The sequence below is a fragment of the Somniosus microcephalus genome, chromosome 18 (genome assembly GCF_052327205.1).
Source record: "Somniosus microcephalus isolate GS21.2 chromosome 18, FLI_Smic_1.0, whole genome shotgun sequence".
Taxonomy (NCBI): Eukaryota; Metazoa; Chordata; class Chondrichthyes; order Squaliformes; family Somniosidae; genus Somniosus; species Somniosus microcephalus.
This window is the reverse complement of record NC_141004.1, coordinates 28,553,410-28,568,388: the sequence shown is the minus strand read 5'-3', so window position 1 is coordinate 28,568,388 and position 14,979 is coordinate 28,553,410. Positions and strand designations below refer to the sequence as shown.

The 14,979-nt window shown below is 44.8% G+C and overlaps 1 protein-coding gene across 1 annotated transcript in view; it reads right to left on the bottom strand.

The window, feature by feature from the left end:
• LOC147105178 (complement receptor type 1-like) overlaps positions 1-14,979 on the bottom strand; it is a 358,655-nt gene that overhangs the window by 36,804 nt on the left and 306,872 nt on the right. Inside the window, exons 63-66 of the mRNA XM_086011790.1 lie at positions 13,349-13,422; positions 10,930-11,118; positions 10,017-10,199; positions 6,242-6,424 (exon numbers count right to left, since the gene is read on the bottom strand). Coding sequence (XP_085867916.1) covers positions 6,242-6,424; positions 10,017-10,199; positions 10,930-11,118; positions 13,349-13,422 — 629 coding nt within the window. The remainder of the gene's footprint in view (positions 1-6,241; positions 6,425-10,016; positions 10,200-10,929; positions 11,119-13,348; positions 13,423-14,979) is intronic.

The following is a 14,979-nucleotide window of genomic DNA, read 5'->3' as shown; positions in this document are numbered from 1 at the left end:
TGGATTTCAAAAGGGAAAATCTTGCTTGACCAATCTTATTGAATTTTTTGAAGAGGTAACAGAGAGAGTAGACAATGGTAATGCAGTAGATGTAATTTATCTAGATTTTCAACAGGCCTTCGATAAGGTACCCCATAAAAGACTAATGAATAAGGTCAGAGAATGCGGAGTCAGGGGACAAGTAGCAGAATGGATTGCTAGCTGGCTTCAAGACAGAAAGCAGAGAGTGGGAGTAAAGGGTAGCTATTCACAGTGGCAGAAGGTGGGTAGTGGTGTTCCACAAGGATCAGTGCTGGGACCACTGCTGTTCACAATTTACATTAACGATTTAGACTTTGGAATCAAAAACACAATTTCTAAATTTGCAGATGATACCAAATTGGGGGCGGGGATAGTCAATACTGAGGAGGGCTGCAACAAATTACAAGAGGACATTAATAAACTTGCAGAATGGGCAAATGAAGTTCAATACAGATAAATGTGAGGTATTACATTTTGGTAGAAAGAATAAGCAGGTCACTTATCACTTGGAGGGTGCGAGTCTAGGTGGGGTAGAGGAACAAAGGGATCTCGAAGTACAAATACACAAATCACAAAGTTGCGCCACAGGTTAGCAAGTCCATAAAAAAAGCAAACCAAGTGTCTTGTTTTGCACACTTTGTACAAAAATAATAAATTGCAGGACAACAGAGTATTACAGTTTAACACTTTATTTAAGCAATAGGTCTGTGAACTTACTCATACAGCAGTGGGGACAAGATGGAGTTAGGACCCCTAGCCTGGGTCTTCAAAACAATAGCAGTCCTTACAGATGCCTGCAGGCCAATGACAACTCAGCATGTGATCACGTGAATATAATAGGTATTCCTTACAGATGCCTGTGGGCCAATGATAATTCAATATGCAAATGTTACATCCCCTTTCTTTTAAAAGAAAAATGTATGCATTACTTTTAAACCTTTCTTCTACATAATGTTCTCGGTAGCATAAACATATAAGTAAACTCAGCATTTAACTAGCACTGAAAACATCTCAACGTTTCACTAACGATGTACAGTTTTTTTTAGGGCAGCGATCCGCCTACACCCTTTGACAGTTCACAAGTCAAGGATAACTCTAGGCTTGACCTCTCGTCCTGACCTTGTGTGGTATGGAACTGAGCATGCTCCTGAATCGGTCAACAAATCAGGTTCAGGTTTAGGTTCAGGCAAGTATGATGTGTTTTGTGTATTGCTCTGTTCATCACACTCTGTTGCACTGATCCTCTCGTCGGAATGACGGTGTTGTTCCTTGGTGTTCAGGAGGTGCCTGCGATTGCGGCAGTACACCTGTCCTTCTGGGGTGTGGACGTGATATGATCGCTCAGTGTCAGCTGGCTGGATGACGACTGCTGGCTTCCAGTAGTCATGCTCCTGGATTCTGATGGATTCTCCATTGTGCAGCGGTGGCAGTAGTCTAGCTGACCTGTCATAGTATCTCTTTTGGTGTTGCTGTCTCTGTACACGTTTTGCATGCACTTGCTTGCAGCTGACGACCTCTGGCTGCAGCTGCTGGTTGGTGCTTGGAAGGATTGAGCGAAGTCTGCGGCTCATCAACAGCTGTGCAGGTGACTTGAAGTTGTCAACCGGAGTGTTGCGGTACTCAAGGAGACTGATGTAGGGGTCTCTTTTGTCCGCTTTGGCTTTGTCCATGAGTGTTTTTGCAATCTGGACAGTTTTTTCAGCAAGGCCATTACTTTGAGGGTAATGTGGGCTTGATGTGACATGTGTGAAATCCCATGCCTTGGCAAATGACTCGAACTCTTTGATTTGTATTGGGGGCCATTGTCTGAGACTAAAGTCTCTACCATGCCATGCCTGGCAAAGGCTGCCTTTAGCTTGTGGATCACAGCTGCAGATGTGGTGCTGTGAAGCTTGTCCAGTTCAAAAAATCTGCTGTAGTAATCAACAGTCACTATGTAGTCCTCATTGTTCCATGTGAACAGATCCGTTGCCGCGACCTGCCAGGGCCTGTCTGGGATACGGTGAGGTATCATGGGCTCTTTGACATTTGATAGGCGGCGTTCTAGACAAATGGAACATTTTCCGACAATGTCCTCAATGTGTTTGCACATTCCGGGCCAAAACATAATGTCACGCGCTCTTTGTTTGCATTTTTCCATGCCCATATGTCCAGCATGAATTTGTGTCAACATCTCTTCTGAGACTGGTAGGAATGATGATTTTCTCCCCTTTGAAGACGATTCCGTTGATTTGTGACAGTTCGTCTCTGTGGTTCCAGAATTCAGATATGCTCTGAGGGCATTTCCTCCTTTCCTCAGGCCATCCTTCATGTATGACTTTGCTCAGCAGTGAGTTGTGCATCTTTCTCTGTTCCTGCTCAGATCTCCTTCACTCACAGATAAGCTGTTGTACACCATGTGCACCTGCACATCCATGCCTTCACTGAGGCTGCTGTCCTGGTAGCTAAGAGACTTTCTGGAGAGTGTGTCTGTGACAGGAATGTCTTTGCCTGGACGGTGAATGATTGTGAAGTCGTACTTCTGTAGCTGAAGGATCATTCTCTGTAGCCTTGGTGGGGCTGCGGCTAGTGGTTTCCTCATGATTGACTTGAGGGGCTTGTGGTCGGATTCCACAATGACTTGTCGGCCATAGACGTACTGGTGGAAATGCTTACATCCAAACAGAATTGCATATAGCTCTTTCTCGATTTGATCATAGTTGATTTCACTGTCTGAGAGAGATCTGGAAGCGTAGCCGATGGGCTTGCCTTCTTGCAGTAATACTGCGCCTAGTCCGTACTTTGATGCGTCCACTTGTAGTCCAAGCTCTTTGTTGGGGTCGAAGTAGGCAAGAACTGGTCCTGGTTCTCTGGTGATTAGGTCTTTCATTTTCTGAAATGCTGCGTCATGTTGTTTGTTCCACAGGAACTCATTGGATTGTTTGAGCAACTGATGCATGGGTGCGTTGATTTCAGAGGGGCTCGGGGCAAACTTGGCTAAGTAGTTAACTATGCCTAGTACTGTCTCTAGCTCTGCGCAGTTCTTCGGCGGCTCCATCTTCTTGATGGCGGAGATTTTCTCTGGATCTGGCTTAATGCCATCAGTTGAGAGGCGATGCCCGAAATAACTGATCTCGGTGGATCCGATTATGCTTTTCTCGGGGTTGAGCCGGATACCTTTCTCCCGTGATCTTTGTAGCATCGCACGTAGGTTCCTGTCATGTTCCTCTCTATTCCTGCCATAGAGGAGGACGTCGTCTACGATTGCGACTACTCCGTCGAGGCCTTCATAGGTTTCGTCGATCTTCCGCTGGAATTCATCCTGAGCTGAGATAAGACCAAATGCTAAACGCAGAAATCGGTAGCTTCCAAATGGTGTGTTGAACGTTGTTAGCTTAGATGACTCTTCCGTGAGCTTGATAGTCCAGTATCCTGATCATGCGTCCATTACACTGAAGTAACGTGCTCCCACTAGCTTGGGTGTGATGTCATCTAGCGTTGGTAGAGGGTAGTGAGGGTGTTTGATAGCCTTGTTCAAATCTCTGGGGTCGAGACAGACTCCGAGTTTGCCTGAACGTGGTTTCTCAACCACTACTAAACGCGTTGACCCACTCTGTCGGTTCAGTTTCCCGGACGATGATTTCTGTATTCTCCATGCTCTGCAGCTCCTCCTTCAGGCGACTACGTAGAGCAAGGGGTATCCTTCTCGGTGGGCAAACCACAGGGGTTGCTGCTGGGTCAAGGTGAATAGTGCATTCACCTGGGAACAGTCCGATTCCTTTGAAAACGTCAGCAAACTCCTCCATGACTGTCTGCTTCTCAACTGGTGCTGTCAATGATAGCACTAGCTTGACGAGGTCCATGTCTAAACATGCCTTTAGACCTAGCACTGGAGGTGCTCGAGTGTCAACAATGTAAAAGTCCAACAACATGTCGCTTTCTTTGTACTTTCATTTCATCACGCATGTGCCTTTTACAATGAGCTGCTCACCCCCATAGCTGGTCAGTCTGCGTGAGGTGGGCTGTAGCTCACACTCATCCTTCAAGCTGTGATACTCACTCACTCAGGAGGAATTATATTAACCTGAGCTCCAGTGTCTAGTTTAAACTTAAGCTCTTTGCCCTGTTTTCCTATCTCAATATCGGCAAAGGCTTGCTCAGTCTCTGAAATCTGTTTTTTCTGTGACACAGAATCAATAAACAGTTCCTCTGCATTTGGCTCTCTATCTGGCATTTGGCTGTCACTCACTGTGTACACTGCTCTTCCAAAACAGTCCTGCAAACTTTAGCAAAGTGGTTCCGTTTGCCACATTTAGCACATTGCCTTCCTTTGGCAGGGCAGTACTCCTTTTCTCCATGCATCTTGTTTCCACAATATCCACAGTTTTTGAAGAGTTTTATGCCTGTGTCGCTCATTTTTAGAACTCTGAAACACGCTCTCTGGGCGGTGTTCTTTGGTGTGTGTCTATTAACTGCGTGCACTGTCTGTTCACACAAGCTGTTCGTGGCGCCGGTTATGGTTTTCAACTGTGCTTGGGCTATCTCGTGCGATCTAGCTATGTCCATAGCTTTGTCCAGCGTTAGCCCGGACCCAACATTCAAAAGTTTCTCTCTCACTTTAGCTGAATGTATTCCAAACACGATGCGGTCTCTGACCATCTCATCTTTATCTTCTGCATATTCACAGTCTTTTACCAGTAGTTTTAACTCAGTCACAAACTGTTCAAACGACTCACTAGCTCCTTGTACTTTCTCCTGAAACTTGTACCTAGTGAATATCGTATTTGCCTTGGGCATCACATGATTCAAAACGGTCAAAGTAACTTTTCAGTACCTTTGCTTCATCCGCGGTGAGAGGCCATGTGTTAAAAATGTCTCCTTTTTTTCCTGATCCACAGGAGTAGGTAGCTGCATCTTTCTTCCTCCCCTTTGCTTTTCAACGGACCCGAGAATATCAACTGCACGTGTTGCTTGAACTTGCACCATTCTCTATGTAAGTTCAAAGATTCCCAATTCATTCCAGGTAAGGGAGCTCCAACAATGTCCATTTTTAATCCCTGTTCTGACACCATGTCTTGTTTTGCACACTTTATACAAAATTAATAAATTGCAGGACAACGGAGTACTACAGTTTAACTCTTTATTTAAGCAATAGGTTTGTGAACTTACTCATACAGCAGTGGGGACAAGATGGAGTTAGGACCCCTAGCTTGGGTCTTCAAAACAATAGCAGTCCTTACAGATGCCTGCAGGCCAATGACAACTCAGCATGTGATCACGTGAATATAATAGGTATTCCTTACTGTGGGCCAATGATAATTCAATATGCAAATGTTACACCAAGCACTAGGGTTTATTTCTAGAGGGACAGAATTGAAAAGTAGGGAAGTTATGCTAAACCTGTATCGAACCTTGGTTAGACCACACTTAAGAGTACTGCATGCAGTTCTGGTCACCATATTATAAAAAGGATATAGGAGGCACTAGCGAGGGTGCAGAGAAGATTTACAAGGATGATACCAGAAATGCGAGGGTATACATATCAGGAAAAGATGAACAGGCTGAGTCTCTTTTCTCTTGAAAAAAGGAGGCTCAGGGGTGACCTAATAGAAGTCTTTAAAATTATGAGGGGTTTTGATAGAGAGAGAATGTTTCCACTTGTGGGGAAGAGCATAACTCGAGGCCATCAATATAAGATAGTCACCAAGAAATTCAATAGGGAATTCAGAAGGAACTTCTTTACCCAAAGAGTGGTGAGAATGTGGAACTCACTACCATAGGGAGTGGTTGAAGCAAATAGTATAGATGCATTTAAGGGGAGGCTAGACAAGCATATTAGGGAGAAGGGAATAGAGGGTTACGCTGATAGATTTAGATGAGGAAAGACAGGAGGAGGCTCGAGTGGAGCATAAACGCTGGCATGGACTGGTTGGGCCGAATGGCCTGTTTCTGTGCCGTATATCCTATGTATTCCTGGATGTGAGCAGGAGAGGGAGTCACCACAAACCTAAGAACTGTTAAAACCTCACATTTTATCTCTGATTAACGTATAACATTAAATGAACTGAAAAGCACTAAATTTCACTTTTTAAAACTCTACAGGAGTGAAGAGCAAAAAACGCAGCATTTCAGTGTCAACCAAGGAAAATCCACCTCCGACATTTGTAACTTCAACAGACTTGAGGGAAAGGTCAAGCCACTTCTTTTAGCTCTATCCTCAATTCAAGAAAATGTTACTCACGTTTGCAGGTAGGTGGCGCTGGTGCAAATGTATTATCTTCTTTACATTCAATTACACGCTTGCCAACCATTTCAAAACCTTTATCACAGATGTAGCTGATCGTCTCCCGATATCTGTATGTAGGTCCAAATCCTGCCTCGATTTGGCCATTTGCAGGCAGTTCAGGAGGATGACATTCAACAGCTACCAAAAAAGCAATGCATTAGTTTCCACTAGGTAACTGACTGTTCTTGGGATACTGACAGAAAGTCCATCTGTACTACAACTGAGTACTGGCCCCATTTCATAAAATGGGTTTGTGGAAATTAAAAGATAAAAGGCTTTTTAAGGCCTTGTTAAAAGGCCAATCAAGAAGCAGTGAATAGGTTGGCTTGCAAGATGGCCTTTTCCAGATCCTAATTTTTTTTGTGTTAGAATTCAGAGCTCACTTTTCATTTAGATCAGCATCTCCTCCAGTCTACCTCTTCAGCAATTAGCATTGATTCATTCAAATGCAAATTAGATACATTTCTTTCAGAAAATAATATTTTGGGATTCAGTGAGTAATTTGAGACATGACATGTGGCAAGTGTAGCATGCTTGGGAGGAAAGGGGTGACTTTCGACCTATGGTTCCCCACGACTGGCATTTTCTCGTGTCATTTCAGGATCTGGTGTAATTGATAGAGATTGATTGCTGTGATTAGACAACAGCTCCATTCTCATTGTATCATGCGACTACCAGGATGGTAGAGGGTGAACTAGATGGACCGTGGTATTTTTCATCTAGCTATTCCAGTGTTCCTATGTTAATCATGGTGCATACTGCAGAGGATAGCTGCTCTAATGCCAATAACCAAGTTGTGAAGGACAAGTTCATTGGAGATAGGTGGCAGATCTGACCCTTGCGATGACAAAGTAGATCTGCTGTGAATAAGTGAGACTGGACCTGTCGCACGCTGCTGCAATATGTCAAAGAACTGCTACTTCTGAAGCAGAGCACCAATTCCTTTCTATCTGAAGAAACCAAAATACCTTTCCAGAGACTAAAGGCCAGGCTTTTCAATTCCCACAGCAGTAATTAAGATTTTCTATTTCCAGGATGCTCTCCGACTTTTGGATTTTGACTAATTAGGGAGTGATACGCTTATCAATTAATCCATAAAAAGCGATGAATTAGGATGGTAATGAAAAGGTTTTTATTAACGAAAGAACAGAGCATGCCTCTCGTGGATGACTGGTTCCAAGAAGGAAGTGGGTTGCCGAGCAGCCACCTTTATACCAGGTCATGTAGGCGGAGCCATGGGTGGAGCCAGCTGAGGCATGCATTGGTACACAGTGAGTAGCAACAGGTAACAATGTGTAATAACGATAACAGTAGTGAACAACAGTGAAAACGATAACAGTGGTTTACCACATTCACCCCTTGTTTAAAATTGAGTCCGGCGGGGTGAAGTGTACTAAAAGTTTGTGTAGGTAAATCTATCAGGAGGCCTTGTATGCCGTCCTGATCGTCATAGCAGCAGCGGCGGTGGTGCAGTATCCAACGTCGAATCTGGTGTCTGAGTGGTCAATGAAGGGTCCTGGGGCTCCGGCATGCCGTCTACAGGGGTTGGGTTGGGAGTAGTGGTGGAGAATAACGGTGGTGATTCAGGGGCGCCCGAGGGTGCGAGGTCTCGTATGGAGACCGTGTCCTCCCGCCCGTCTGGGTATGCCACGTAGGCATACTGGGGGTTGGCGTGTAGGAGGTTCACCCTCTCGACCAGGGGGTCCGTTTTATGGGTCCTCACGTGCCTCCGCAGTAGGACGGGCCCAGGAGAAGTCAGCCATGTCGGTAGCGAGGTTCCCGATGTGGACTTCCTGGGGAAAACGAACATTTGCTCATGAGGGGTGGCATTAGTGGCAGTACAAAGCAGTGACCGGATGGAGTGGAGCGCCGCAGGGAGGACCTCCTGCCAGCGAGAGGTCGGAAGGCCCTTAGATTTTAAGGCTAAGAGGACGGCCTTCCAAACCGTCGCGTTCTCTCTTTCCACCTGGCTGTTCCCCCGGGGGTTGTAGCTGGTGGTCCTGCTCGTAGCAATACCTCTCGCGAGCAGGTACTGACGAAGTTCGTCGCTCATGAAAGATGAGCCCCGGTCGCTATGTATATAGCTAGGGAACCCGAGCAAGGCAAAGAGGTCATTCAGACATTTGATGACCGTGGTACTGGTCATGTCTGGGCAAGGGATGGCAAAAGGGAAACGGGAGTACTCATCAACTATGTTGAGGAAGTACACGTTGCGGTCAGAGGAAGGGAGAGGCCCCTTAAAGTCAATGCTCAAGCACTCGAAGGGGCGAGTGGCCTTGATCAGGCGTGCTCTGTCTGGCCTATAAAAATGCGGTTTGCATTCGGCACAGATTTGGCAGTTCCTGGTCATAGTCCTGACCTCCTCGATGGAGTAGGGCAGGTTGCGGGCCTTAGTGAAATGGCAGAATCTGGTGACCCCGGGGTGGCAGAGGTCATTGTGGAGGGTCTGCAGTCTATCAACTTGCGCGTTGGCGCATGTACCTCGTGATAGAGCGTCTGGGGGCTCATTGAGTTTCCCGGGCCGGTACAAGATATCGTACTTGTAGGTGGAGAGTTCAATTCTCCACCTCAAGATCTTGTCGTTCTTGATTTTGCCCCTCTGCTTATTATTGAACATAAAAGCAACTGAACGCTGGTCAGTGAGAAGGGTGAATCGTTTTCCGGCCAGGTAATGGCTCCAGTGTCGCACCGCTTCCACAATAGCCTGGGCCTCCTTTTCGACAGAGGAGTGTCGAATCTCGGGGCCCTGGAGGCCCTTAACGAAGGCATCACAGATAAGTCCCTCCGCGTGCGCCGCAGCCGATACCGCCTTACAGTCGCAGTCCCTGCAGAGTGCCTGTAACGCCCGTAAAAATGCCTCTACCGATTCCCCCGGTTGCTGCCTGCGGGATCCCAGGAGGTGTCTGGCGTAAATCGTATTCACTGGGCGCGTGTATTGCCCTTTTAGCAGGTCGAGAGCCGCCGTGTACGTAGTAGCGTCCCGGATGAGTGTATATACTTGAGGGCTCACCTGGGCGGTCAGAACTTTTAATTTGTTCTCCTCCGATATCACGGCGGAGGCTTCTAGGTAGGATTCAAAACAGCTCAGCCAGTGTTCGAAATTGGTAGCTGAACCCGCCGCTTGAGGGTCGAGGTCCAGGCATGCTGGTCTGAGGGCTCGCAGCAACGCCTGCTGTTGTTGCTATTGCTGCTGCTCAGGTCCCGACATTTTAATTTAGTTAATAAAATTGATACGCTTATCAATTAATCCATAAAAAGCGATGAATTAGGATGGTAATGAAAAGGTTTTTATTAACTAAAGAACAGAGCATGCCTCTCGTGGATGACTGGTTCCAAGAAGGAAGTGGGTTGCCGAGCAGCCACCTTTATACCAGGTCATGTAGGCGGAGCCATGGGTGGAGCCAGCTGAGGCATGCATTGGTACACAGTGAGTAGCAAGAGGTAACAATGTGTAATAACGATAACAGTAGTGAACAACAGTGAACAACAATGAAAACGATAACAGTGGTTTACCACAGGGAGTATCCTTTACCAGTCCTCCAGTGCTTTATATGAACTGAAAAGCACATTTCACTTTTTAAAACTCTCTATAGGAGTGGAGAGGAGCAAAAAAGTAGATCAAGGTCAACGAAGAAAAATTCACCTCTGATACTTATAACGTCAACAGACCTGAGGGAAAGTTCAACCGACTTCTTTTAGCTCTCCCTCAATTCAAGAAATGGTTACTCACGTTTGCAGGTAGGTGGTGCTGGTGCAAATGTATTATCTTCTTTACATTCAATTACACTCTTGCCAACCATTTCAAAACCTCTCTCACAGATGTAGCTGATTGTCTCCTGATATCTGTATGTAGGTCCAAATCCTGCCTCTATTCGGCCATTTGCAGGCAATTCAAGACGATGACATTCAACAGCTATCAAAAAAGCAATGCATTAGTTTCCACTAGATAACTGATTGTTCTTAGGATACTGACAGAAAATCCATCTGTACTACAACTGAGTACTGCTTAGATCGGCATCTCCTCCAGTCTACTTCTTAGTATGCTTGACATCATTTACCCATGACTTATGTTAGGTTAATGGGTCTGAACTTGTGTTCGTATGTGGAAGATGAACCATTGAAAGGAAAGAATTGCCTCATTCGCAGCTTGCATGCTGTTCCGTTTACCTCAAATAAGCATGGTTGATTCAGACACTGGGTGTAAAAATATCCTATTCTCCAGCTTCGCCATTCATTACCTTGATGCCAAATACAAACATTACAGTAAAAGAGCATATTGTACCCATACATCTCTAAAAGAAACTATGTTAGAAAATGATCGAGAACACATCTAACCTAACTAATGCTAGGTAAAACTGTGCTACATGCTGCCTGCGGAATAGGTTCAGACGGAAAATGAGTGGGGACATGGTAGTTGTGGCACACAAGAGGCATACTTGAAAATGTACTTACTTTTGAATACCTTGACACTTCAGTTACTTTTGAATAACCATTCCCTCATCAAGTCTATTCAGGGCCATTCTCAAGCACAGGATTAAGTGGCAAGATTTATAGAATATCTAGTTGGAGGCACTTTTTGTACATCAAAAGCTTAGATACAAACCAATTTACAGAATGGAAAAATTAAAACTACAGTTCTATACCTTTGCACATTGGTGGGTCATTGTCCCACTCTCCAGTCACTGTACAAACAAGTCTTTCTGCACCGATCAATGAATAGTCATCATTACAAAAATATTTTGCGACCATTCCATGTTCCCAGTAATCTCCATAGGGTGGTGGTGGTGGAGCTATCCCATTAGTAATAGGGGGAAGATCATCACATGTGATAGCTGGGGAGAAATGAAATACAGTTAATGTCCTGAACAGACTGTCAAATGAAAACTTTAACTTCAGGGATTAAATTCTCTCAGTTCAGAGACACAACAGACTGGTGAATCAACACAATGCAGCATAGACCGACTCCATCCCCAATCCCCTGATCACAACTGGACAGTACCTTGGAGAACAAGAGAAGGTATAATGTCTTTTATATTGGAATTGTGATAATTCAGAGTGCCAGAAACCTGCGTCCATGATTTGGCTCCTCATATTTATAATGCAACAAACCCATAGAACCCAGTTTATATTTGTTTGGGTCTATAAATCTGCCTATTGAACAAGGGAGCTGCCTTTACCAGTATAAACACCAGGAGCCAGATCATGGATACTGATTTACCGGAATTCAAATTGAAACACCAATATAAAAATAGCTACAAAGTAGCGAGGCTCAATCTTGGCTGACATTGAGTTAGTTGCCTGCCTCTTGAAGTACAGCACAGATCCCAGAATTGCAACTCCAAGATGACACACCATGGAATGGCAGCTTAGAACTAGTTCCTGCCAGGCAGGCAGGCACAGGGTTAAAATTGGGGCTCATATCTTTTTAAACCTGTTGACTATCCCTACAACACATTCAGGAAATTGGACTGTGTGAAGTCAGGTTGTGTGCAATTAAAGTTTGGGGACAGGAAGTCTACACATGCACAAGACTGGAGAATAAAATATTTTTTTTCACCCTGCAGCAAAAGTGATAAAGATGTGTTAATTAATCCACCCACTCTTCAAACGTTGGCATGTCTGGTTTCATTGAGCATTCAAGCTGCAGTCATACACTGGGTCCCTAAGGGGTTTAAATAAGAGGAGTGCATTATAGAACAGATCATGAATTGTCTGTGGGAGGAACTGGCTAGATTTTCCAACTGGCCATTTCCTATAAAAACAGCTACAAAGAAGTGAAGCTCAATTTTGGCTGACAGAGTTAGTTGCCTGCCACTTGGGTTACAACACATATCTCATGATTGCAATCCCAAGATGACACATCACGTGCTGCAAGCTCGAACGAGTAAACTCTTGTGGCAGACTGGGTAATCGAATACTAGAACGAATCAGGTTTGCAATGCACCAGTTGTTTTACAATGAATTGACGAGTGATGCCCTCAGAAGATGCGAGTGTGACAAGGCTTTCAACTGAAAATTGTATCTGAAATTAGGCCAGCATCCAGGATAATCACTATCTTTGGAATCCCCTGGTTCAAAGATGAAAGGCATCACATTTAAATTCCTGTTGATGTGGATCACTGAATTTGTGATCAATTATCCTTCTAACTTGTAAGCTATCAGAGTAATCTTGCCAGTTAGATAACTTTTCCTTTTATGTCTGTTTGAGAGAGTTCATATCTTAAAAATTGATATTCTTGCTCAGTTACTAGATCTTTTTAAATGCTCATGAAAGCCTGGCACATGACGCCAACAATCCAGATGTGCCAACTTTCCTCACGACACATTCAGGAAGCTGGACTGGATAATCATTCAGGTTTTGTGGAATTAACATTTTTGGTCCAGAAGTCTACTAATGCACAAGATTGGAGATTAAAAGTGTTCTTCACCCTGCAGAGCAATGGAAATGTGGACTTGACTGTCAGCAAAACTGTTAAACATGTGTAAATTAACTTCAAATAAAACCGGAGACATATCTGGTTCAGAATAAGCAGTCTGCATGGCTAAGCAGAGACAGAGATAATCAAACAGTCCATGAAGATCAAGAGTTCCTGTGCTACTAGGACCAAGTAAATAGTGGCAGAAAGCAGGGGCCCAAGAGTGAATAATGGAGATGTGGGTACAGCTAGTTATTGTGGGCCCCAAAAATCTACCCCTGCCAATATTTGTGCATCAGAGGTCCAGTGAACACCAAGCCGTAAGTGTCTCCAGCCTCTTCAACATGAGCAGCTTCCCCCCCAACGTCCCACCCATGCTAAAGAGGCCAGACACTCAGCTGAAGCATCTTGGGGCCGGACGAAGCCAGATTTTCCTAGCTGGAATTAACTTTCTCATGCCACCGCAGCCTCCTTACAAAGAGAGCCACTTTAAACTTTTTTTTTTTCCAACAGCCACGATCCAGGCCTGGTCTCACCAGGCACATTTGCGCTGACTATACGTAGGGTCCCTAAAAAAGGCCAACGGTGGGAACTCAGATGTTATGTTGAAAGTCAGCTCCCCAAGGAATATGGAACCCTAACTTACCGTCACATGTTGGGACTTGGCCATCCCAACCATCAGCTTTGCACAACCGGTAGTTCCTACCCACCATTTGGTATCTAGATAAAAGGCAAACAAATTACTGTAGAAAAACCAACTATTAGACATAATTGCGCCGACAGTTAAATGGAACAGTGGTACAGCATCTTGATCAGAAAAGAAATGTAATGGTTTTAGTGGATACAAGTGATGAAACTAACACAATCGTATAGTTAAAAAAAAAGGAAAATAACGTACTGGCAGAGTAACAGAGTGCAAATCAAAACAGGTTGGATTGTCCCTAGTGAGATCCCTAATGGGGTAAGGTGTGCTGTTCTGGTCTGGCCTGGCCTGCTGGTCACAGAAAGGATATTGGTGTAGCTTGGCTCATTTTGCTGACTCAGTTTAAATGAAGCATTTTGATGAATCAGTAGGCAGCAACTTCCAATGTTGAGGAAGATCATCAATTACAAATTAAATATCTCCACTTTGTAATATTGTCAGGAAATCTAAGTGGAAGCAATTTGAACAATTTCAACCCAAAAGTTCACAGAACAAACTGCCTATATTTAGCAACGATTGGGCAGTCAAAGGTGGGAATAGAAGCCACAAAAGTGCCTACAGTTGGCACTAAGAGAAGTGATCATCTGGTTAGATTGGGAGAAAGTTAACATTGATATGCGAATACTAATGACAACCTTCACCTTAATCATCTTGATATTTACCTCAACTGAGGGAAAGCATTTGAGAAACTGATATAGGGTTGCAGAAGGGGTCATCTGGAAATGTAGGGTATGATTAGAGAGAGCCAACAGTTGTTCAAAAGGAGCAGGTCATGTATGACCAACTTACTGGGCTTCTGTGAAGAGTTTACAGATCTGGTGCATAAGAGTGAGGCAGTGGATCTTATCTACTTCGATTTAGCAAGACTTTGACACTGTTCCACTTAACAGCGTGATTCATCATGCCTATATGGTAGATGGCAGATAAATGCGAGGCTAAAAAGGTAATCAACAAAGAGTGGCGATGCAAGGAAGGTTGCAGAGTGGAAACCGGTTGCCAGTGCAGCCCCAGAGGTTGCTATTGTTTATAATTTTTATAAACTACTGAAAAAGAACAGAATATTTTCCAAAGCAATCATGTCCATTCTGCGAGTGTCTCACCTCCTGACTCCCCAAAGCTTTTCCATCATCTGCAAGGCACAAGTAAGGAGTGTGATGGAATATTCTCCACTTGCCTGGATGAGTGCAGCTCCAACAACACTCAAGAAGCTCGACACCATCCAGGACAAAGCAGCCCGCTTGATTGGCACCCCATCCACCACCTTAAACATTTACTCCCTCCACCACCGGCGTACCGTGGCTGCAGTGTGTACCATCTACAAGATGCACTGCAGCAACTCGCCAAGGCTTCTTCGGCAGCACCTCCCAAACCCATGACCTCTTCCACCTAGAAGGACAAGGACAGCAGGCGCATGGGAACACCACCACCTCCAAGTCACACACCATCCTGACTTGGAAGTATATCTACGATCCTTCATCGTCGCTGGGTCAAAATCCTGGAACTCCCTCCCTAACAGCACTGAGGGAGTACCTTCACCACACGGACTGCAGCGGTTCAAGGCGACGGCTCACCAT